The 22,931-nt window shown below is 51.9% G+C and overlaps 1 protein-coding gene across 2 annotated transcripts; it reads right to left on the bottom strand.

Moving 5' to 3' along the window:
* Positions 1 to 631: 631 nt before the first annotated feature.
* On the bottom strand, positions 632 to 22,821 carry XRCC1 (X-ray repair cross complementing 1). Of its 2 annotated transcripts, none has more exons than XM_044257226.1 (17): positions 22,660 to 22,821; positions 22,195 to 22,287; positions 12,670 to 12,780; positions 6,129 to 6,287; positions 5,179 to 5,253; positions 4,978 to 5,083; positions 4,642 to 4,751; positions 4,456 to 4,567; positions 3,941 to 4,196; positions 3,529 to 3,645; positions 3,246 to 3,339; positions 2,978 to 3,110; positions 2,572 to 2,626; positions 2,338 to 2,477; positions 1,345 to 1,435; positions 966 to 1,041; positions 632 to 861 (listed from the first exon to the last, which is right to left on the bottom strand). In XM_044257226.1, the coding sequence occupies exons 1-17, from the start codon at positions 22,708 to 22,710 to the stop codon at positions 748 to 750; spliced, it is 1,893 nt and encodes a 630-aa protein (XP_044113161.1). In that variant the 5' UTR covers positions 22,711 to 22,821; the 3' UTR covers positions 632 to 747. The 2 variants fall into 2 exon arrangements, with proteins under 2 accessions (XP_044113161.1, XP_044113160.1); XM_044257225.1 differs by lacking the exon at positions 22,660 to 22,821 and adding an exon at positions 22,426 to 22,524.
* Positions 22,822 to 22,931: the final 110 nt, after the last annotated feature.

Below are 22,931 nucleotides of genomic sequence, written 5' to 3'. Positions count from 1 at the left end.
ATGTCACTGGAGTTCATTCAGATAGCTACCCGGGGGGCACCTGGGTGGTTCAGTGGGTTAAAGCCTCTGCCTTCAGCTCAGGTCATGATCCCAGAGTCCTGGAATCAAGCCCTGCATCAGATAGCGACCCGGGTCGAGGGGCTACGGTGTCAGAGAGCACAGCTCCAAGGACTATGTCCATCCTTCCAGACAGATCTAGCCCAAAACCCTCTTAAACAACTGATCCTGGGGAGCCAGGCTAGTTCCCACCTCCTGGCCTCTGCCCGCACCACGGCCCTAGCCTAGGATTCCATCCTAGCTTCTGCCCAATTCTCTACCACCCCGTTTCCAACTTAGCTGCGGTGGAGGTTGACAGTTCTACAGCCACTTTTGTGAAAGCCCTGGAGAAAAGGAGATATCCCTGGCCCAGGGAAGCTGAGCCAGACTTCAGGAGAGAAGCCCACCTCCCGAGATCCAGGCCTCCAGCCCGGGACCCACAGAGGGACAAACAAGACCCAGGAATGGGTTCAGAGGGAGCCAAGATATCTGAGGCAGCCAAGATATCTGACCCTCGGAAGGGAAGCACGAACCAGAGGACAGAAAGCTGGGAGCCTCAAGGAGGTTCAGGAGACTTTCGAGTAAGAGGGGCAGCTGCAGCAAACCAGGTCACCTTTATTAAGCTCATCTGTGTGTGTGTGTGTGTGTGTGTGCACGCGCGCACATGTGTGCACATGCACGCACATGCAAACACACGTGCAAGCACATATTTCAGGCCTGAGGCACCACCCCATACAGCTGGTGTGGAAGCAACTTCTGCTTCTCGTTGCAACTGTAGATCCACCGGGGGCGGACAAACACCAAGGAGGGGTTGTCCATCAAAGCCTGCAAGGTGGGGCAGGGTGCATATGGGAACATGTGAGTGAGGAGAGGAGGGAGGTGACACAGGGAAGGTTGGGTGTCCCTTTCCCTGCCCCTCTGGAACCTACCTCCTCAAAACTGGGGTCCCACTCCTGTGCTGTGATCACAAACTGGACCCGGTCACTCATGTAGTCCTCAAGCTCCCTGGCAGGACACGGAGAGACGCAGAGAATCGGTGTCCTCAACCATTCTCCAAGGTACCTGCGGCGGGCCCCTAAGGTGCTCCCCTGTGCCAGCCTTGCTACAGCCACAATGCCCAGGGCTTCCACCACTGCCACTCCGTTTAGAAGGGGGGCCGGAAGGAGTCCCGTTTTAGAGATGAGAAGGAGAGGGAAAGCTACTCGTGTCCACCCTGCATGTGTGCCCCTTCTCTGGCTCCCGCTAGCTTTCCCTCCCACAAGATAGCACCGCCCCTCCCTACCCCTGCCCCCACCCCTGCGCACTGACCCGTTGAAGGCTGTGACATAGCGGCTGAGCTTCCGCCGCTCATCCCCAGGGAACTCTCCGTACAGAAAGAAGTGTTTGCCCTGGAAGAAGTCTGCAGGGGAGAGGGTGGAGGAGCCAAGTGTGAGGCCCCCACGCATTTTGAAGCCCCAGGCAGGAGCCGCAGAACACTCCAGAGCAAGACAGAAGGAGGCAGGCGCTGGGGAGGGTGTTCACGCAACCCTGGCAGAGAGGTCCAGGACAAACGGTGCTTCACAGCCAGGCCCATCAGAACCTTTTTCCGGGAGTGGGGTGTTTTCCGGTAACTTCTCGGGCTCTGACCTTCAGGACGGCTCTTTCTTTTGTTCCACTTTAACATGGTTCTCCAAACCATGAAATTGCGATGCCATTTTTACAGCTTTGGAGGATCAAAGTGCTTTCCTGCCCATCACCCACAAGAAGCCAGATGGACACGGCCTCTTCCAATCACCACTCACCCTCCCCTCTGCTCAGACCCTGGCTGCCCAGTTTCTCCCTCTATGCTCTGCTGGCCAAGGCTCTGGCCCCTGCCCCCATCCCACACCCCCCGCCTTCGTGTTGGGGTGACAAACAGCAATGCCATCACCACCTAGGTGGCCACAGAGATCAGTGACCACGCCATCTGTGCACCTGGGTGACCTCCCACTCTGAAGAAACCGAGCCTGCAGGGCAGGTGAGGGAGGTGCCGTTCGTACTGGAGTGGAAAGCCAAAGAGGGACATGCCCAGCACTGGGCTCTGATGGATGTGGTCACAGCAGGAAGTCAGGAGGGGGAACAGAGAGGGAAGGCATGGGAGGATGGATGCCTGTTTCCTAAGGCAACAAGAAGGAAGCAGAGGCAGGGAGTACAGGGGAAGGAGGTGGGGAGACAAGTCACTGGTCATGGGGAGCAGCTGTGATCTGAGGGTTGGCTGGGGGGTCATAGCTGAGAACTGAGAAAGACAAATCCCACTTCAGGAGGCAGGGAAGGATTTCCTACCTGGGAGCTCAGGAACCGGCAGTTCGGGAGACTCTGGGGGACCCTCATTGTCTGTGTTCTCATCTGTGGATCCTGCATATGGGTCCTCGCCATTCTCCCCCTGGTCAGGGGGCTGCTTTTGCTCCCTCTGCTCGGCTACTCTGGGAGAGCCCACAGGGGTGGGGGAAGAGCATTCAGACCAGATCCCCCTCCACCCAAGCCTGGAGCCACCTCAAACCCCGAGCCCCACCTTACCTTCTCAGCTCATCCTCAGTATCCCCAGAATCTTCTGCCCCATTGCCCCGTTCTTCTGTGAGTGGGAGCTTAGTCAATGCAAAGCACGTGCTTGGTAACCCTCCCTCCCAGTCTCCGGCCCAGGCACAGACATATGCATGCTAACCGCCGACCTCACCTGCCCTCCAGGTGCAGTTATCTGGGACCCCCACCCCCCTTAAATGCAGGAATCTGGGTTTCCAGCCTTCTCCTCCCTCAGACCTGGGAGTCCAGGCCCCCAGCCCCTCCTCCTCCCTCAGACCCAAGGATCCCAGCCCTCTCTTCCCTCAGACTCCGGAGTCCAGGCCCCTAGCCCCCTCTTCTCTCAAGCTGAAGACCTGAGACGCCAGCCCCTCCTCCCTCAGACCCAGGCCCCTCAGTCTCTGACCTGACTGCTCCCCATCAGTGTCAGTGTCTTCCTGGGGTCCTGGTGAGGCTGGTTTGGTCTCTTCTGGGGTTTTGGGTCTCTGAGGTGAGCTGGGTCCTGCTGCCTGAGGGGGCTTGGTTTTGGTCTGGGGGCGCTGCGGAGGGAGGGAGCAGCCTGCGTGTGAGAGTGTGTTCTTGCAGAAGGCAGGGCTGGAGAGTCTGGGGTGCCACGGGGGACCCAGGGCCCCCTGCACTGCACCCTCCCCACATCAGGGCAGGAGGCATAGGACCTTCCGGGGAAGCTTGGGGGCTTCATCCCCACTGCTGCTGCTGTGAGAGCCCCCTTCGTCCTCGCTGCTGGAGCTTGGTCCTGCCATGAGGTACCTAGGGCAGGAATATGAGCTCAGACAAACAGCATATGGTATCTTCCAGGGGAGATGGGGCGGGGGGCAGGCGCTCAGCAAGCCACAGCAGCTGGCATTTACTAATCACTCAGGATGCCCTGGCCTCCAGCTCTGGAAGGACCCCACTGAAGCCGCCGGTCAGCGCAGCCAGCCGCAACAGAGACCTCACCTCCGGGAGGGCAGTCGCCGCCGCATCCGGTGACAGTCCAGCACCCACTCTTTCCGCACGATGCGGCCTCCAAGGCCTAGGACCTGGCTGTACTTGGGGGTGTTGGCAAAGGCGCAGCTGATGGGGAAGCAGAGGGGAGGGTGTGGTCAGTCAGGCGTGGTCTGAGCAGAGAAAGGGAGAGAGAGACAGGACGGGGGAAGAAGAAGTCAGAGACAGATCGGAGAGAAACAGAAAAAGACATTCGGAGACCAAGGGAAAGATGTAGGAATCAGAAAAAAAGGCAGAGGAAACAGAGAACTGAAGAGACAGCCAGATGAGTAGACAGAGAGAAAGAGAAACGAAGACGGAGGAGTCAGAAGGAGACGGGGAAGCGGGGGTGGGGGGCAAGGTGGGGAGGAGGGCGCAGGCCTACATGAGGTGGGTGCTGTCTGGAGTCCAGTCCGGCCGATACTTGGCCCCCAGCTCTAGGGCCTTGTCCCGGAGCTCCGAGCGGAAGGGGTTCTGGAAGCCACTCAGCACCACCACCACACCCTGAAGGATCTTCCCCAGCTCCTGCGGGCCAGCTCGGGGTCCCCTGGGCTCAGTGCCTTCTCGGGACTTTCCTGGCACTGTGCCTCGTGCTGGGCCAGGGACTGGGGTGGTGGCCGGGGTGCGGGTGGGAGCTGGCACTGGGGAGGCCAAAGAGTGGATTCACTTAGTACTGCTGGGACTAAACCCAGTCCCTCCTCCCCCAGACCCATGGGTCCTGCCCCCAGCCCCCTCCTCGCTCAGACCCAGGGGTCCTAGCCTCAGCCCCTCCTCCCTCAGACCCAGGAGTCAGGACCTCCGGCCCCTCCTCCCTCAGACCCAAGCGTCCAGGTCCCCAACCCTCCTCTCCGAGGACAGAAGAGCACAGGCCCCTTTGAGAACAAGGAAGCCAGCGCTCACATTTGGGTCTCTTGACAGCGGGTGGTGAGGGCTGGGCTGATGGTTTGCTGGGTGTCTTCCTTTCTTCTTGGTTCAAATCCAACTTTCTCTTCCCTCTGGGGGATTCCTGAGGCTGAGACGGTGGGATGAGCTGAGCCTCTAGCCTCTCTCCGCCCTCTCCACCCCACCAGGGTCTGACAGTCTCACCTTGGAGGTGCCGCCTACTGCCCTGGAGACAGGAGAGGCTGAAGAGGTGGCACTAGAGGCCTGCAGGGTGGCAGCTGCGTAGCTGGGTCCTGCCGGGTCACTGGCTGTGGCTACCGAGGGAGAACGTGGAGCCAGGGTGAGAGGGGTGGGCCCTGAGACCCTTCCACTTCTACCCAGGGGACAGAGTGTTGTTCCCAAAGCCCAGTAGTGATCCGGGAGTCCAGGCCTCCAGCGGCCTCCTCCCTCTGATTCAGGAGTCCCTAGGCTCCTTCTCCCTCAGACCCACGTCCAGGTTCCAACCCTGGGCTCACTGAGGACTCAAGTTTCCTCACCCACCTGGGGGCGTCTTATTGATCCGGCTGAAGAAGAGGGCGCCGGGTCTCAGGGAGTTGGCACCCTCATCCTCCTCCTTCACGCGGAACTGGCCAAGCTTGGTCACCTTCTAAAGTCTCACAAGGTCAGCACAGTGAGGGGCTGTTGGCAGGCAGGGGTGAAGCAGTAGGGAGAAGGCTCTGGGGGGTGCCGGGTAGAGCTTACCTGGGGTGAGGCCTCTGCCTCCTCTTTGTCTGGGGGGCTGTGAAACCGTATAAAACTCAGGCCATAGGGGGAGTCCTGGGAACAAAGGGCGGGTGTCAGGAAGTCTGGCCAAAGCCAGAGGCCTGGCCCCAAACCCCTTTCACTTGGGGAGACCCTTTATGGCTCTTTGCCTCTTATGGACAAACATGTCTAGGGAGGTGCCCAGAGGACAATGAGGACGATAATAACATCAAGCTGCTAGTGAGCCCTAACTCTGGGCCGGGCTTAGCTGTAAGCCCTACGTGCACCAGCTCCGTCAGCCGCGTGGCCAGCAGCAGAGGCTGCTGAGGGTCCGAGCAGAATCCTCTCCTGCACACACAAATTCCTAACTGCAGAAGGGAAGGGAGCACTGAGTGCCACGTCTGGAACACAGAAATGTTCTCCAGGCGCTTTTCCACTCTTCTGGCTGGACGCAGAGCCCAGGTCCCTGGATGACTGGCCAAACATCCCCCAAGACAGGACCCCGAGAAGAAGTCTACTTCCACAGTGTGGTATCATGACATACTCGAGTCTCACTGTTACCACAGCTTAGCATCCCTACCTCACGGCAACCCTACGAGGAGCAGGAAACTGAGGCCAGAAAATTTAAGTCACTTGCCCAAGGTCACACAGCTAAGAAGTGGTGGACCCAGTGCCTGACTCCAGATCCCATGATGGTAACTGTCAGACTGCTCCCGTGTCAAGTCAGCTGCCCCCTTCTCCCATTCCCCTGAGATCCTCCAGTGCACCCTTCCCAGACATCCTCTAGGAAATCACCTATGGGAAGGATCACAAACCCGCTTCAGTGACCTCTGGGAACCAGCCTCCTCCTGATCCCCGGAGGACACCGGCTGCCCCGTCCTCCCAGCCCTCTGGGACTCCATGCTGGCCCAGGACTGAGGACCCTGCGCCCCCAGCTCCCACCCAGGTACCTTGCTGTAAGGCTGGCTGCAAACGATTTTGACACGGTCCCAGCGCTTCTCCGCTGCTGCCCGGACCAACTTGTCGGGCCCAAAAATGCGAACGCGGTTGGGGTTTGAGCCACTGCGGCTCTCAGAAGGGGACATGAAAGACGAGGTGACCAGCAGGACCTGGGGGAAGAAACACTGAAGGAGAACCAGGACTGGCTGACTTCAATGACAACTCCCAGGGGCCGGGAAGAAAGCAGGGGCCTGGGCAGGGTCCAGAGAGTCACCAGATCTGGCCTGCACCTCCACATGCCTCAAAGCCTCTCTTCTCCCCTGCTTCTGGGCCGCCGGTCAGTTCCCCCCTGACACAGGCCCCGGGGATCCCTACACTTCCAGGTCTCCATGAACCATAGCCCAGTTCTTCCACAGGCTTTTCTCTCGCTGGCCACAGACCCCACTCTACGGACCCTCCCAGAAGAGAATAATCACAATGGCTGGCACAATGTTCAAACACCTTTTGGAAACGCACGGCTGAGTTCATGGAAAGCAGAGCAAGTACGAGGGAGGCCAGGCCCGGGAGAACGGAATCCAGGGGGCTAGGAGAGCTGCACCAGCTCTAAGTGGTTCTCCTGGGGCTCAGCACTGGGCAGGAACGTGGCTCCTGTCCAGCCGCTCCCTCCCAGGAGCCCTGCCAGTAGGGGGAGCCACAGAGAGGCCGAGAAGCAAAAGGAGGGAGGAGAGATGTGCTTCTGAGCTCTGGCTTCTGGCGGCCCCTGCAAGCATCACCCCTGGTACGCTTCCGCTTTGGCAGCAGCCCTCCCCAGGGCCACAGGGGAATCTGGTTTCAGCATTTTAAAATCTGCAGAGGTGGTATCATCTGGACCCTCTCAGGGATTCCAGCGGGTCTGCGTTTCAGCTCTGTGAACCCCACTTCCAAGCTTCTAAACATTGAGGTTTCAGGAATTACAACCATGTCCTTTTGCTCCCCCCACCCAAGGGGTGGCAGCTGCTCCCTGCACTACTTCTACACTGCACCTGAGTCTTCTTGCCTCCTGGGTTCAATATATAGTTGCTAATTCGTTATGTTAAATTCTCTTTACAGTAACTGGTGTGGTTTCAGTTTCTTGGCAGGACCCTGACCCACAGGGCGGGTGGCACTGAGGTTGGTGTTTGCCTGGGTGCTGACTCTGGGTACCAGAGAATGTAATTTTTTTTTTTTTTAAAGATTTTATTTATTTATTTGACAGAGAGAAGTCACAAGTAGATGGAGAGGCAGGCAGAGAGAGAGAGAGAGGGAAGCAGGCTCCATGCTGAGCAGAGAGCCCGATGCGGGACTCGATCCCAGGACCCTGAGATCATGACCTGAGCCGAAGGCAGCGGCTTAACCCACTGAGCCACCCAGGCGCCCCCCAGAGAATGTAATTTTAATGGATGGCAGGGGTTGGTGGTGGTTGGGAACAGAAGATAAAGCCTGGGCTCTCTGGTCAAGGGAGAACAGTAGCTCCTCACGGACCGTCACCCAACTCCAACAGAGCTGAGCCTCCTCAAAGGGCAACACTCTCCATGAGTAAATGAGGGGAAAATGCCTTGTGGAGTGAGTTGGTGGGAGGCCTTTGCTCTGGAGAAGAACAGAGATCTGGAAGAATCCTAAGCACAAGTCTGTACTCTCAAGGATTTGGAGCACAAAATTCATATGAGCTATCTGAAGGGAAAAACCCAAGCTGAAGACTTTAAGTGGTCCTGATGTGCGAAACAAAGGCAGAAAAAAAAAATTCTTCAATTTCCTTACCACCTACAGCCAGCCCACTGACAAGTCTTTGAGACAGTCAGAGTGACATTCCTCTAGGAACTCAGCTGCCTCAATGCTAATACTTTGCTAAGGTCAAAAGGCCATCTCAGCCTGACCCCCAGGATCCTCCAAATGTACTTTTTAAAAGACTATTTATTTATTTATTTGACAGACAGAGATCACAAGTAGGCAGAGAGGCAGGCAGAGAGAGAGGAAGGGAAGCTGGCTCCCCGCTGAGCAGAGAGCCCGATGTGGGGTTCGATCCCAGGACCCTGAGACCATGACCTGAGCTGAAGGCAGAGGCTTTAACCTACTGAGCCACCCAGGGGCCCCTCTCTAAGTGTACTTTAACAAATAAAAACTCCTTTGGAAGCGTCCTTTATCTCTGTCCCCCAAGATATATGTTGGTAGTCATCCGCCAAGCTTATGACTCACTGATATATATCTGAAGAGTCATAGGACTGAGTTTTTACTAAAATAAATGACCTTTTTCTTAACAATAGCTAGCCCCCTCAGGATTCTGGAAACCTTGTTTCCAAAATACCTGGGAGGCTTACACTATCCCTAAGCCCTTTCCAACGTGAAAGTATATAATGGGCCACTCCTCATGACCCCAGTGCAGCTCTTTCTGTCCCCTGGGTCCTGTCCCCGTGCTTTAATAAAACCAGCTTTTTGCACCAAAGACGTCTCTAGATCTCTTTCTTGGCTTGGCCATCATCTTCAAACCCTAACATCTTTCCTCCAGCAGACCTGTGTACACAAGATCACCCACGCGGTGGCAGATCCTTTTTGGAGGAATGTACGTCAAACCAGGTCCTCAGACATTCCCCACAGACACATTCCCAAAGATCAGAAGTACACACACACACACACACACACACAGTGAGGCATATGGAAACAAGCAGCAGAAACCACAAACTGCAGACTCGGACTCACCAAGGCTGCATCCATTTAAATTATCAAACATAATACAAAAGTACATTTAATAGTTTAAAGAAATAAATGGAGATCCTGACAGTATGATGAGGGACAAGGAGAATCAAACAGACAAGGCAGTTCTGAAAAAGAGTGGAAGACCTGTGTGCCCAATACTGAAGGATGAGCCATGCCTGGTCCAAGCAGTGCAATTCTCTCTGCCAGGGGCTGGTCGGGGTCGGGCACATGACCCAGTTGGCCAATGTGATGTTAAGAGGAAGGCTGCTGGGCTTCTTATTTATTTATTAAGTAAGTAAGAGAATGTCTCTCTTTTTAGGAAATATCCGCTGTAGTGTACGGGGATAATGTGGAATCATGTTTGCAACCTACTTTCAGTTCACTGAAAAATATGTACCCATGTGTTAACATCTGAGGAGTCTGAGTGATGATTATCAGGGAATCCTTTGTACTACTTTTCTGTAAGTCTGGAATAAATAAAGTTATTGTCAAACTGTTTTTATGATTTACATGGAAATAAATGCTAAGGAGCTAGAATAGTCAAGAGACTACTGAAGACCAAGATGGAAGCCAGCCCAACACAATCTGATTTCAGTATTTACTATTAAGACAGTGTGGTATTGGCACAAAGATAAATGTACATATCAATGAAACAGAACAGAGAGTACAGAAATCAACCTACACATATATGCCAATCACTTTGCAATAGAAGAGCCAAAACAGTTCAGTGGGAAAAGGATAATCATTTTTTTGAAGATTTTATTTTTAAGTAATCTCTATACCCAATGTGGGGCTTGAATCTACAACCCTGAGATCAAGAGTTGCATGCTCCACTGACTCAGCCAGCCAGGCACCCCAGGAAAAATCTTTTTTTTAGAATATTTTCAACAAACTTAAAAAAAAAAAAAGGAAAGAAAAAGAAAAAAAGGACCTTATCCTCTACTTCACACAATATACAAAAATTCATTTGAGATGGACCAGAGATGTAAAATCCAAAATTATAAAGCTTCTAGAAGAAAACACAGAAGATGACGGTAGGAAGAATCATGGCACCCCATAGAGGTCCATGTGCTACTCCCTGGCACCTGTGAACATAGCAAAAGGGACTTGGCAGATGTGATTAAGTATCTTTTTTTTTTTTTTTTAAGATTATTTATTTATTTATTTGACAGGCAAAGAGAGAGGAAGAAGCGGTTCCTGAGCAGAGAGCCTGACATGGGGCTTGATCCCAGGATCCTGGGATCATGCCCTGAGCCAAAGGCAGAGGCTTTAACCCACTGAGCCACCCAGGCACCCCTGTGATTAAGTATCTTGAGGTGGGGAGATAAGCCTGGGTTATCCAGGTGGGCCCAGTGTCATATAAAGGGTCTTTATAAGGAAGAGCGACACAAGAGAGTCAGAGAAGTGAGGACGGAAGCAGATGCCTTTGAAGACGGAAGGGGCCACAGGCCAAGAAATGCAGGCACCCTCTAGAAGTTGCGGTAGGTAAGGAAATGGATCCTCCCCTAGGACCTCCAGAAGAAACCCAGCCCTGCCAACACTAAGATTTTAGCCCACTAAAACAGAACTGTAAGAAAGTAAGTTTGTATTATAGCTTTAAGCCACTGAGTTTGTGCCATTTGTTAGAGCAGCAATAAGAATTTAATACAGAGAGTATCGTGACTTTGGGACAGAAAAATATTCCTTACAGAACCCAAAAGGCACTTAGCAGTAAGACAGAAAAGAAAAACATAGAAAGAGGGAGAGAAGAAGGGAGGGAGGAAGGAAGAAAGAGAAAAAGAAACTTCAAACAAACAAACAAAAAAACACCTTGATTGGACTTCATCAGCTCAATCAAAAGGTACTGTTAAGATAATGGAAAGGTCAGAACACAGACCACAATGAGCACTGAGTGAGGCACAGGAGTGGTGAATCATTACATTGCACACTTGAAACTACTATAACACTGTATGGTAATTATGCTTTAATTAAAAAATTTTTAAAGATAATGAAAAGGCAAGTCACAGCCTGGGGGAAAAATCTGCAACACATGTATCTGAAAAAAAAAAAAGAAAGAAAGAAAGAAAGAAAAAAATAAACAAGCCCATGATTAACATCCAGGACCAAAAAAAAAAAAACCAAGCAAAAGACCTGAATAGATACTTCATAAAGTAAGATGGCTAGTAAGTACATGAAAGGTTACACGATGTCATTACTTGTCAGGAGAATGCAACTTAAAGCCATGATAAAATACCACAATGTGCCATCTGAATGGCTGAAATTTAAGAAATTAACAACTGGCAACATCATGGACAGGTAAGGATACAGAACAACTAGAACTCTCAGCTTCCGCTGAGGGAAACGTAAAATGGTATAACCACTTTGGAAACTGTCAAGTCCAGTAAGGTTAAGACATCCATTTACCCTAAGAGAACATAATTGCACTTGTAGGTATTTACCCAGAAGAGATCTCCGTGAAGAGGCTTGTACAAAAATGTTCACAGCAGCTTGTGTCCACCCACAAGAGAATGGAGAAACAAATTGTGGTCTCAGCAATATGGAAGAATCTCGAAAATCAGGACATGGTGAAAAAAGCCAGCCATAAAAAAAGAGCAAATTCCATTTATATGAAATTCTACCACTGACAAAACTAGTCTGTAGTGACCGAAGAGACCAGAGGCTGCCTGAGCTGGCAAAGGTGGGAGCACGGGGCATGGCTGCAAAGGGGTGCGAGTGACCTCCCCAGGATGCTGGTACTGCTCCGTGTCCTGACTTGGGGGCCGGTTACACTGGTGCATACAGTTGTCAGAACTCCTTGACCTGTACACTAAGATCTGTGCATTTTATTGTACACAAAATATACTTCAACTAAAAACAATTTCTCACTGCAAGGAAAAAACTCATCTCGTAGAAAACTGGTTTACTGTTTACTTAAATTGTAAACCTGCTTTTTCAAGTAGGTTTATTTCTACCCCAAGACATTTTGTGGATTAAACAGCTCGCTAACTATGGTCTCACCAACACAGCTCTAAAGAATTCAACCAGTAGGGAAAAGATCGTACCAACTTTTAAAATATTTGTAACAGAGCAGGGCACCTGGATGGTTCAGGCAGTTAAGTGGCGACTTCTGATTCCAGCTTGGGTAATAGTTTCAGGGTCCTGGGCCAGAGCCCCATGTCTGGCTCCAAGCTAAGCAGGGAGTCTGCTGGAGATTCTTTCCCTCTCCCTCGGCCCCCAGCTCTTCAAGCTGGCACATTCCTTCTCCCAAATAAATAAAATAAAATAAGGGCATCTGGATGGCTCAGTCAGTTAAGCATCTGCCTTCAGCTCAGGTCATGATCGGGGGTCCTGGGATCGAGCCCATGCCAGGCTCCCTGCTCAGCGGGAAGTCTGCTTCTCCCTCTCCGTCTGTCCTCCCCCACTCCACACTTGATTTCTCTCTCTCTCAAATAAATAAAAACTTTAAAAAATAAAAAATAAAAATATCTGTAATAGAGCAAAAAGCATCCCTTCTTGTAAACATTTGTCCCATATGAAGTGACTAACAGAGGCATCCCAATCAATGCGGAATCTCAACTTGCCAGGACATCTGTGAGAACCTCAGGGACCAGAGAAGAGCGGTTTTGCTCTGAAGCAGCGGCTGTCCTTTAGACCAGACAAGTATGTCTAGTTATGCCCCCGCCCCCGATGCAAATGTGGGTCTCTACCTCGGTGTGCAGTTTTTCACCTGTGCCTCCTCCTCCAGAGGGCAGAGGGCAGTGTGACTCATCTCTACACCAGCCTGGCACCTACCCCAGGGGGAAGGGGGTGATGGGGCACCAGGGGCAGGGATTAGCATGGGGCCCATCTTAAAGCCCTGCTTACCTCGTAGTCTTGCTCTCCAGCGCCTCCAGCTGAGCTGCCCACCAGCACCTCCACAAAGGCCGAGCCATCATTGCCGATGTCCACGCTGTGTATCTGTTCCTCCTTCTCCAACTGTGGGAGGGGGAGAGCCACTGTCAGTGCCTGCGCTGCCCCTGGCCTCACTGCGGAACCTCAGGAGAGGGATGACCCCCCACTGGGCCGCCACATCTCCTTGTAATGTCAGCTCAGTGACTGTGGGTGGCAGGGCGAGGGGTGACACCGTGTCCCCCGCCTGTAGCACACGGCATGGCCCAGAGTAGGAGCTCAGAAAATTTTCCCTGGGTAAATGCATAAGCCCTCATGCTTGCCTCCCCAACACCTCCAGACTCTGCCAGATCCGTGTGGAACCTGCCACCTTGGAGCTCTCCTTGACACCACCTGCCAGGCTTCCGACTTCATTCAAGTAACCATGCATTCAAATGGCACATCTGTCCCGTCTCCCTGGTCACACAGGATTCTGAGGAAGCTCCCTCAGGGTACGGGCCTGGTGTAGTTTTGCTCACCACGGATTCCTGGGTTTGAATCCCAGCTCTGCCATACACTGCTGAAATGGCCATTTCAGCCAGTCTCTTGGAGCCTCGGTATCCTCATCTGTAAAATGGGGAAAATCCCCCACTCCAGGAGTACACACATGAATACCAGGCCACACTGCACAGTATGTAGGAGGCACCGTGCCCGGACGGTCAGGAGGCACTGTCAGTCAATCCTCCATAATTACTCTTTTTTTTTAAAGATTTTACTTATTTGAGATAGAACAAGAGTGAGAGAGTACACAAGCATGGGGAGCAGCAGGCAGAGAGAGAAACAGACTCCCTGCCAAGCAGGGAGCCTGATGTGGGGCTCGATCCCAGGACACTGGGATCATGACCTGGCTGAAGGCATATGCTTAACCCACTGAGCCACTCAGTGCCCCTGTAATTACTTTTTTTTTTTTTTTAAAGATTTTATTTATTTATTTGACTAAGATCACAACTAGGCAGAGAGGCAGGCGTGGGGGGGGCGGGGAAGCAGGCTTCCCGCTGAGCAGAGTCTGATGCGGGGCTCGATCCCAGGACCCTGGGATCATGGCCTGAGCCGAAGGCAGAGGATTTAACCCACTGAGCCACCCAGGCGCCCCACCATAATTACTTTCTGAAGGAAGAAAAGAGTAATCTATGTAGAGGAAGGCTCCCCACCAAGGCTCTGCCATTCCTGTCTTGACAGTTAAAGGCACAGAAAGCCATGTGAGGGGGGAAGGCAGTTAGGAACAGCTGACCCAAGTCTGCTCTCCAGTTTTAGGCTCTTCTCTTTGGCTTCTAGAATCACAAGCCATCACAGCTCTCAAAGGTACCTGGTCCACCGCCCCAGGAGCATCTGACGCTCCGGACGGCCCCATCACCCGCCATCGAGAGGTCGCCCAGACTTTGCCTACCTGCTGCCACAAACAGGAGCATCCCTACAAGGGATGTGAAGGGATCAGAGCTGTGAAGGCAGGGGGAGCCCGGACTTCGGGGGAGGCGAGCTTGGGTTCAAATCCAACCCTGCCATTTCCAAGCTGTGCAAGCCTGGGGGCCACGCAACCTCTCTGAGCGATGGTTTCCTTTTGTGTGGAACATGGGCCGTCATAATAACCCTCCTTCTGAAAGGAGCTGAGATGACTCACAAAAATAACACCGCAGGAGCACTTGCAGCAAACACTGAGGTGCTCACGTTGCAGCAGACACGTAATCCATGCATCTCCTCTCCTCCCAACTGCTCTACCAGACGGGGGCTATTATTACCTCCACTTAACACATGAGCGACCAGAGGCAGGAAGCGGTTATGTAACTTCCCCACGGTCACATAGCTGGTGAGTGGCAGAGCAGGGCCTGGAGCTCAGGAAGGCTGGTTGGAGTCCACATGCACTCCTCTGCCACATCACAGGTACGCTGGGGAAAGAGGCGGTGCTGAGGGAATGGGCTCCCCCTGCCTTCACAGCTCTGAACCCTGGGACAGTATGCGGTGCTGCCTAGATACACAGGTCCTAGTCTGACTTCTCAGCCTCCTGCCACACTTGACGGCTCTCCTCCAGCCATGCTGGCCTTCCTTCCATCCCAAGAACAGAATGGCTCCTTTCCACCACAGGGCCTTTGCACTTGCCATTCCCCCTGCCTAAACCACTTTTCTTTTTCTTCAGTTATCACCACTTAATGTTATGTAACAATGCTTTTTGTTTGCATTTGTCTAGCATCTGTTTCCCCCACCAGACTTTTAAGCTCCATGAGGGCAAAGACAATATCTAAGTCCTTCCCCACTGTGTCCTTCCCCACTGTGTCTCCTCTCTGAACAGTGTATGGTCTGTGTAATCCTAGAGCAAAGAGTTTCACCTTACCCCTTGTGCCTCAGTTTCCTAACCTGTAAAATGGGCACAGTGACAACTTCTAACAGCGAGTGTCATTGTGAAGATTCAAATGACGGCTACGTGTGAAGCCCCTTGAATAGTGCCTGCCACAGACCAAATGCTCCATAAGTATCAGCTGACACTGTTCCCACAGAAAGCCTTTCATACGTTCCTGATGGACAGATGGAAACCAGAGAGATGGAAAGCACCCCTAGCAACCATTTGCTGAAGGAACATATGCCCCCTGAGTTGTAAATTGGGCTCTACTCTTCCTGACCAAGTGGCTTTGGTGAGGTAGTTTCCTCAAGGTCCACATTTGTCACAAAGGAATCATCATGACCAACACTTTCAGATTCTCACTGTGTGCTGGGGCCCTGGTGTCCTTGTTTCCTACTGCTGCTGGAACAGATGACCACAAGCTCACTGGCTAAAAACAGTACCTCTTACAGATCTGGAGGTCAGAAGCCTGAAATTTGGTGTCACAGGGCTTCAATCCAGGCGTCAGTGGGGCTGCATTCCTTCTGCAGGTTCTAGGGAAGAATATGTTTCTGTGCCTTATTTCCAGCTTCTAGAAGCCACAAGCATTCCTCAGCTTGTGGCCCCCTCCTCTGCCTCCAAAGCCAGCAAGGGCATCACTCCAGCCTCTGTTTCCCTCTTCATGTCTCCTTCTCTGGTTCTCCTGCCTCCCTCTTTCCCTTATAAGGATCCCTTGAGGACGCTGGGTCTCCTCTTCCTTCTCCTCCTCCTCCAAATAACCCAAGCTAATCTCACTATCTCAAGATCCTTAACTTCATCATGTCCATAGGGTCCTCTCTGCCCAGGTTCTAGGGATCAGGATGCGGACATCTTTTAGAGGCCATGACTCTCTTTTTTTTTTTTTTTTTTTTTAAGATTTTATTTATTTATTTGTCAGAGAGAGCAAGCACAGGCAGACAGAGTGGCAGGCAGAGGCAGAGGGAGAAGCAGGCTCCCCGCTGAACAAGGAGCCTGATGTGGAACTCGATCCCAGGACGCTGGGATCACGACCTGAGCCGAAGGCAGCCGTGTAACCAACTGAGCCACCCAGGCGTCCCTAGAGGCCATGACTCTTATCTATCATGACTGGCTGAGCTCTTTGTGGGCCGGGCATCGCTGAATCCTCACCACACAACTACCTTAGAAGGAAGGGTCTGTTACCTCTCCCGGTGTTACAGATGGGCGAACAGGCTCAGACAGGTTAAAGAAATAGTTCACATGTCACACACGGCTAACCATGGAGAAAAATTTGACCCAGCAGCTGCCTGCCTACAGCCTACACTCTTTCTCAACTCTCCTATTTCAACCCTCGAGGTAAAAAGCCACTATCTTGGGGCGCCTGGGGGGCTCAGCCGTTAAGCGGCTGCCTTCAGCTCAGGTCATGATCCCAGGGTCCTGGGATCAAACCCCGCATCGGGCTCCCTGCTCGGCAGGAAGCCTGCTTCTCCCTCTCCACTCCCCCTGCTTGTGTTCCCTCTCTTGCTGTGTCTCTCTCTGTCAAATAAATAGATAAAATCTTTAAAAAAAAAAAAAAAGCCACTATCTTTACTTCTCGTCCGTGACAAAGCACAAGGCTCAATCTGTATTTTGAGTGAATGATTTTTTTCTGCATATATACTTCTACTTTGAACACGCCCACATACTGCCTTGTATTTCCTCTTTGTGGTAAAGAATTTCCAACTACTCTGTTCCCACAGGGAGACAACCCAAACGTCCATCAGTTTATGAGCGGACATACACCATATGGTGTATCCACTGATGGAACAGAAAAGGCTGACACACGGGACAACACGTAGGAACCATGAGCGCGTGCTCAGTGAGAGAAACCAGACACAAGGGTCATAGTGTATGATCCAGTTTATGTGAAAGATCCAGAAGGGACAAATCTATAGACAGAATGTGGATCAGAGGTTGCCAGGGGCCTGGAGAGCAGGGGAATAAGGAGAGGCTGTTGAATGGTGATGGGGTTTCTTGGGACGATGAAAATGTTCTCGACTAGCGGCAGTGACAGCTGAACGCTGTCAAGATGTCCAAACCCACTGAACTGTATGCTTTATATGGTTGAGATGGTGAATTTCATGTTATGTCAATTTCATCTTAAAAAAAAATGTGGGGCAACTGGCCTCAGTTGGTTAAGTGCCTGACTACTGATCTCAGCTCAGGTCTTTATCTTAGGGTTGTGAGCTTAAGCCCCACACACCAACTTTAAAAAAAAAAAACAACAAAAAATGAGTATTGTGTTTGTGGTTAGGAGATGGGTTCAAGCATGAGATGCCAGTCATCCGTGGCCAGGTTCACGTGCACCATTCTCAGGAAGGCATAACTCATGACAGGAAAACAAATGGGGCTGAGAAGGCTCACAAAGCTCCCAAGAAACATTGTGTTAAAAAACTGTTTCATGGGGCGCCTGGGTGGCTCAGTGGGTTGAGCCGCTGCCTTCGGCTCAGGTCATGATCTCGGGGTCCTGGGATCGAGTCCCGCATCGGGCTCTCTGCTCTGCAGGGAGCCTGCTTCCTCCTCTCTCTCTCTCTGCCTGCCTCTCTGCCTACTTGTAATCTCTCTCTGTCAAATAAATAAATAAAATCTTAAAAAAAAAAAAAAAAACTGTTTCATGTCCAGGAAAGGCAGGGTTATGCTCCATTTAAAGGAACCAGGTAGAACTTTACCCAGTGCCAGTAGATCTCCAAGATCTATTGTTATTTGAAAGAAATTGGGGGGTGGGGGAGAGGAGGAGAACGGTGCATATACAATGTACTTGGTGGAAGAGGCGGACAAACTGTTTACGGGGGCTCAGCGACCCCGGAGGGCCAGGTGAGAAACTGCCAACAGTGGCTGCCTATGGAGGGAGCAGGAGGGGGTGGGAGCAAGCAGTGAGAGGGGGTGTAAACCCTTTTGTGCCTTTTAAATTTTGTACCATATTCATGTAATACTCATTCAAAAAGTTAATAAAACTGGGGCATCTGTGTGGCTCAGTTAGTTAAGTATCTGCCTTTGGCTCAGGTCCTGATCCCAGGGTCCTGGGATGGAGACCCTTATAGGGTTTCCTGCTCAGTGGGGGGTCTGCTTTTCCCTCTCCTTCTGCTCCTTCTGCCTCCCCCCTGCTCCTTCTCTCTCTGTCATATAAATAAATAAAATCTTAAAAAAAAAAAGTTACTAAAACTGCAGTGGTGTTCTCCAGCTATTAAATACTATACGGAAATGAGAACAAGCCAACCACAGCTACACCCACCGACAGGATCGAAATAACAAACATGCTGATTGACAGCAACCACAGACGTCTATACTGTGAGCTTCCATCTACACAAAATTCAAAACGAGGCAAAATGAACCTGTGCTACTAAAAATCAGGATGGAGGGCAGCTGGGTGGCTCAGTGGGTTAAAGCCTCTGCCTTTGGCTCAGGTCACGATCCCAGGATCCTGGGATGAAGGCCCGCATTGGGCTCTCTGCTCAGCAGGGAGCCTGCTTCCCTTCCTCTCTCTCTGCTTGCCTCTCTGCCTACTTGTGATCTGTGTCTGTCAAATAAATAAATAAAATCTTAAAAAATTTTAATAAATAAATAAATAAATAAAATAAAAATCAGGATGGTGGTTACCACCACTGTGGGGGGCAGTGACAGGAAGGAGCGTGGGGGGCCTGGACCCCTCCTGTGACTCGGGGGTGGGTGGGGAATACGAAGGTTGCAGTCTGGGAGGATTCGCTGAACCGTGCCCTTCGCTGTACACCTGCTATACATTAAAGAAGCAAAGGACAGCTTAAAGCACCATGAGGGCGAACTGAGTGGTCAGAGAGCCACTGAAAAACCACCGCGAAACATGGGCCACATTGCTACTAGGCATTTCTTCTGAAGAGCGCACGTCAGCGGGGCCGCAGAGCTACCTGGACCCCATCCCAGCCATGCCCTCCAGCACAGGAGCAGTGAGCCCAGAGGCTGGAACTCCCCTCCGGGAGCTGCTGACCGGTTAGCCACGGAGACTACATTAGCGGCGGCAAATAAGAGAGATATGTGTGTGGCCGTCACGAGCAGGGGTTGCACCCTGTGTGGCAATCCAGATGTTGCATAACAGAGTTGGGAGGAAAACAATACAGGGCAGAACGCTCCCCGGGTTAGTCCACAGGCGTCGGTGTCCGGACACGTCTGCCTTTCCACTCACTTAACAAGAACCAGAATTAGCGTTAGGCAAATTCGGAGTCACACTGCATATTGGGCATCGCCAAACACAATCAGATCGCCCCAGGTGTCTCTCACGTGGGATAAATTAACAGCTGCTATGATGCACTTGCCCCGTGTGTTTTATTCTCAACGAGGGAAGCAGGATTCTGTGAGAAGCTAAGTTCACTTCTGGATGTCCTTTGTTCAGAGCCCTTCAGCTCCCAACTCATCCAGAGTAAAAGCTCAAGTACTCAAATACTCACAGGGGCTCTTGGGCCGTCAGCCCACTGGGGGCCCTCCAACCCTGCCCCATTAGCTCATCTCTCCTCCCTCCTCCCCTGCCCAGCTCCACTGCGCTCACACTGGGCTCCTTGCTGTTCCTCCAGCATGCCAGGTCGCCTCTGAGTCTGTTTCCTCCCCAGATCTCTACACAGCTCACTGTGCTCAATGACACCTGCTCAGGGAGGCCTTCCTGGATGCCAGGTCATGATCTCAGGGTCCTGGAATCGAGCCCTAGGTCGGGCTCCCTGCTCAGTGGGGAGTCTGCTTCTCCCTCTACCTCTGCACCTCCCCCAACTTGTACTCTCTGTCTCTCAAGTAAACAAATAAAACCTTTAAAAAAAAAAACAAAAAACATAAACAAAACCAGGCACCTGGGTGGCTCGGTTGGTTGAGCGGCTGCCTTTAGCTCAGGTCATGATCCTGGAGTACCAAGATCGAGTCCCTCATCGGGCTCCCAGCTCCATGGGGAGTCTGCTTCTCCCTTTGACCTTCTCCTCTCTCATGCTCTCTCTCTCAAATAAATATTAAAAAATAATAATAAGAGAAAAAGAAAAACCTCTTGCCATTGCCTCCTCCCCCAGCTGGAGCATTCCCCTCTCCTCTCAAGGGTTTAATTTTCCTCCACAGCATTCACAATCCATCTGACGTGCTTTCCACATTGGTCTGTCAGTCTTTTCCTCCTAACGTGAAAGCTCCACAGGACTAACATATTTTGGTCTCGTGCGTCTTTGTACAGCCCCAGGACCTAAAACAGTGCTTGGCCTACAGAAGGTGCTTCATTATTCCTCAGTGGATGAATGAACATGAGAATCCATTCACTCCGAAGGCTACAGGTCCTGCCCCCGCGCTGACAACTTCCACACCTCTGTCTTCATCTAGGCCCCTTCCGATTTCTGACTGCAGCCTGGACCCCAGGTGTCCCGAAGTCACGGCACACCTGCACATCCAACTGAAGGTATCACCTTCTCAAGCTGCCACTTCTCTGGGTTTCCCATTTCAGTGACAGCAACAGTATCTCCCTCAGTCTTCCAGACCAGAGAGCCCTCTGGCCCCTCTGGTTCCTGCATCCCTGTCACATCTCTCCTGCCTCCGGTATCTCTGCTCCCATTGCAACTGGGGTACAGAATGGAATGTGACTCTCCAAGGGTCACCTGGTCCTAAGAGAGCCTCGGAGAATCATCACCCAGTAATAAAAACACGAATCCCTCCCTTTACACAAACATCCACCTGTTGACAGAGCACGTTTACAGACATTATGTCACCACATTTTCACAATGACCCTGGGCTCAGATCTCATTATTCCCAATGGACAGGTGAGAAAACAGGTTCAGAGAAATGACAAAATGTGCCCAAGGTCACAGAATGAGTAAGAGGGGGAGACGGGGACTTGAATTCAGGTCCCAAGACTAAATCGTGAGCAACCTGTACCCTCCCTCAGTTTATATATTTATTTGTTTGTTTTGTACCTCCCTCAGTTTAAAACACTGGCTCTTAGCCAAGTGCCATAACCTCTCTGGGACTCAGTTTCCTCATCTCTCAAATGGAGATAATACTAAACTCTAGGTCATGGGGTTTTTATAGATTCAGTATGAGGTGATCCACATGAGGTGTTCAAAAACCAGAACTGGCAGTTTCAACGTTGAATGGAGGCCAGCTCTCATTATTATTACTCTGCTAAGGACTGAGGAGATGTTTAAATGTCTAAAATCAGAAAGTCTTATAGGACCACGTATTTTTCCGGGGGAGAGAATCCTCAGCTTCTCTCTAATTCTTAAAAAGGCTCTGTGAGCCCAGACTTTTTCGGAACCACTGGGCAAGAGAGGGACCAAGAAAATGTTTGACACAATCCATAAGCCTTGCTCTGCAACATCCCTCCCCAAAGACCCTTCCGTTCAGAAGGAGTACTGTCAAGATTAAGAAAGTCAGTGTGTGACGAAGTGTCCAGAGCACCAATGTGGGTCTGAGCCTTAGCACGCCCTGACTGATGGTGAGAAGGGCCCCTGCATCACACCAAGCTTGTGAACAGCGACACCATCCAGGCCAGGACCCAGCACAGAGCAGATGCTTCAAACACACTTAGCGCTCTCTCCTCCCACCAGTTTCTTATCCGTGACAGGAACAGCCCGTTTGGAATTCTGTAACCATCTGGGGTCAAACCACGCTTTCCTCCGTGCCTCCCTCCAACTTCACAGCACTGGGATGAAGAGTGGGTGAGAGCACTCAGAAGAACCTGGCAAGCATTCTAGAACGGCACTTAGCCTGGCCATGTCACTCCTCCCCCACTCCTGCTTCAGTTTCCCCATCTTTAAAATGGGGCTGATGGGTTTCCATGATCTTCCAAAACACCTTCCAACCCTGAGCCCACTGACAGGCAAGATCCAAAAGGCAGGATACTGAAAATGATTCACTCTGTTCCAGCCGAGGAAACTGAGGCCCAGAAAATAAAAGCAACCTACCCGGGCCACACATTGATTCCTATGGTCATCCTGGCCTAGTCCTGGAACCACCTTTGTCCTCTGCTAAGGGGCACAGCAATCACACTGCCCATTTTCCAGGTAAAGAAGCTGAAGTCCAGAAGGGAGAGTGTCTTAACCCACTGCCAGTTGGCTCAAGAGCAGTGTCTGGACCTTGAGTCTCCAGACTCCTATAGGAAGGAGACAGGGGGAGGGCAGGATCACCTGGAGCACCACCGAGATGGTCTTCTCGCCTGCCTTGGCTGCTCGCCATTTTCGGTAAGTGTCCGCCTTGAGAAGGTTTTCTGCACAGTGGGTCTGGAGATAAGCGTGGAAAAGGGAAAGTAAGGGTACAGGGAAGAGAGCTCGGTCCCCGACTCTCAGATTATTCCTTTGAGTCCTCCCGAGCCCTCTGCACGTCCCCAGATTTAAAAGACCCCGTAAATCCCACCACACCCTGCCTCGAGTCCCCCTATAACATTTTCTCCTGGATGCTCCCCAGTTCCTCCTTTCCTGCCCGGAAGTTCCCCTGTTCCACATCTCTCCCAGAATTCCCTCATAGTCTCCTGGAATTCCCCCACGACCCGCCAAAGACTGCCGTGAAGTTCCCTTTCACACTCCCGAAGTTCCTGTAGTTACACCGCATGGATTCCCTGACGTCTTCCAACCTCCCCCAAGCCAGCTCCTCACCAAGTCCTGGCTACTGCAGGACACCACATGGCGGAGACGGATCTCCGGCATGTCAACGTCTTGGGCTGCGCCTGGCGCGAAAGATGAAAGAAGGTCCCAGTTTGGGGGGCGTTCGGGGCAGGGGGTGGGGGGGTTGGTAACCCCCTGCGCGGGCTGAAGTGCGCAAGCGCATAGGCCTCGGGCCTTTCAAACCGCGGCGCGCCGGCTCTCGCGTAGACGCCGCGCAGGCCCAGTCGCGCCTCTCCGAAGCCAGGCTCTTAGTTCCCTAGCAA

This window comes from Neovison vison, chromosome 7 (assembly GCF_020171115.1).
Source record: "Neovison vison isolate M4711 chromosome 7, ASM_NN_V1, whole genome shotgun sequence".
Lineage (NCBI taxonomy): Eukaryota > Metazoa > Chordata > Mammalia > Carnivora > Mustelidae > Neogale > Neogale vison.
This window is presented reverse-complemented; position numbering and strand designations above follow the sequence as displayed.

Excerpts from the sequence above, each read along its gene's own strand:
- XRCC1 (XM_044257225.1), bottom strand. The coding sequence starts at position 22,509 with ATGTGGAACAGGGGAACTTCCGGGCAGGAAAGGAGGAACTGGGGAGCA. Across the intron at positions 6,288-12,669 it reads CTGGAGAGCAAGACTACGAG|GTCCTGCTGGTCACCTCGTC; the intron begins GTAAGCAGGGCT and ends TTCTTCCCCCAG. Across the intron at positions 2,627-2,977 it reads CACTGATGGGGAGCAGTCAG|AAGAACGGGGCAATGGGGCA; the intron begins GTCAGAGACTGA and ends TCCCACTCACAG.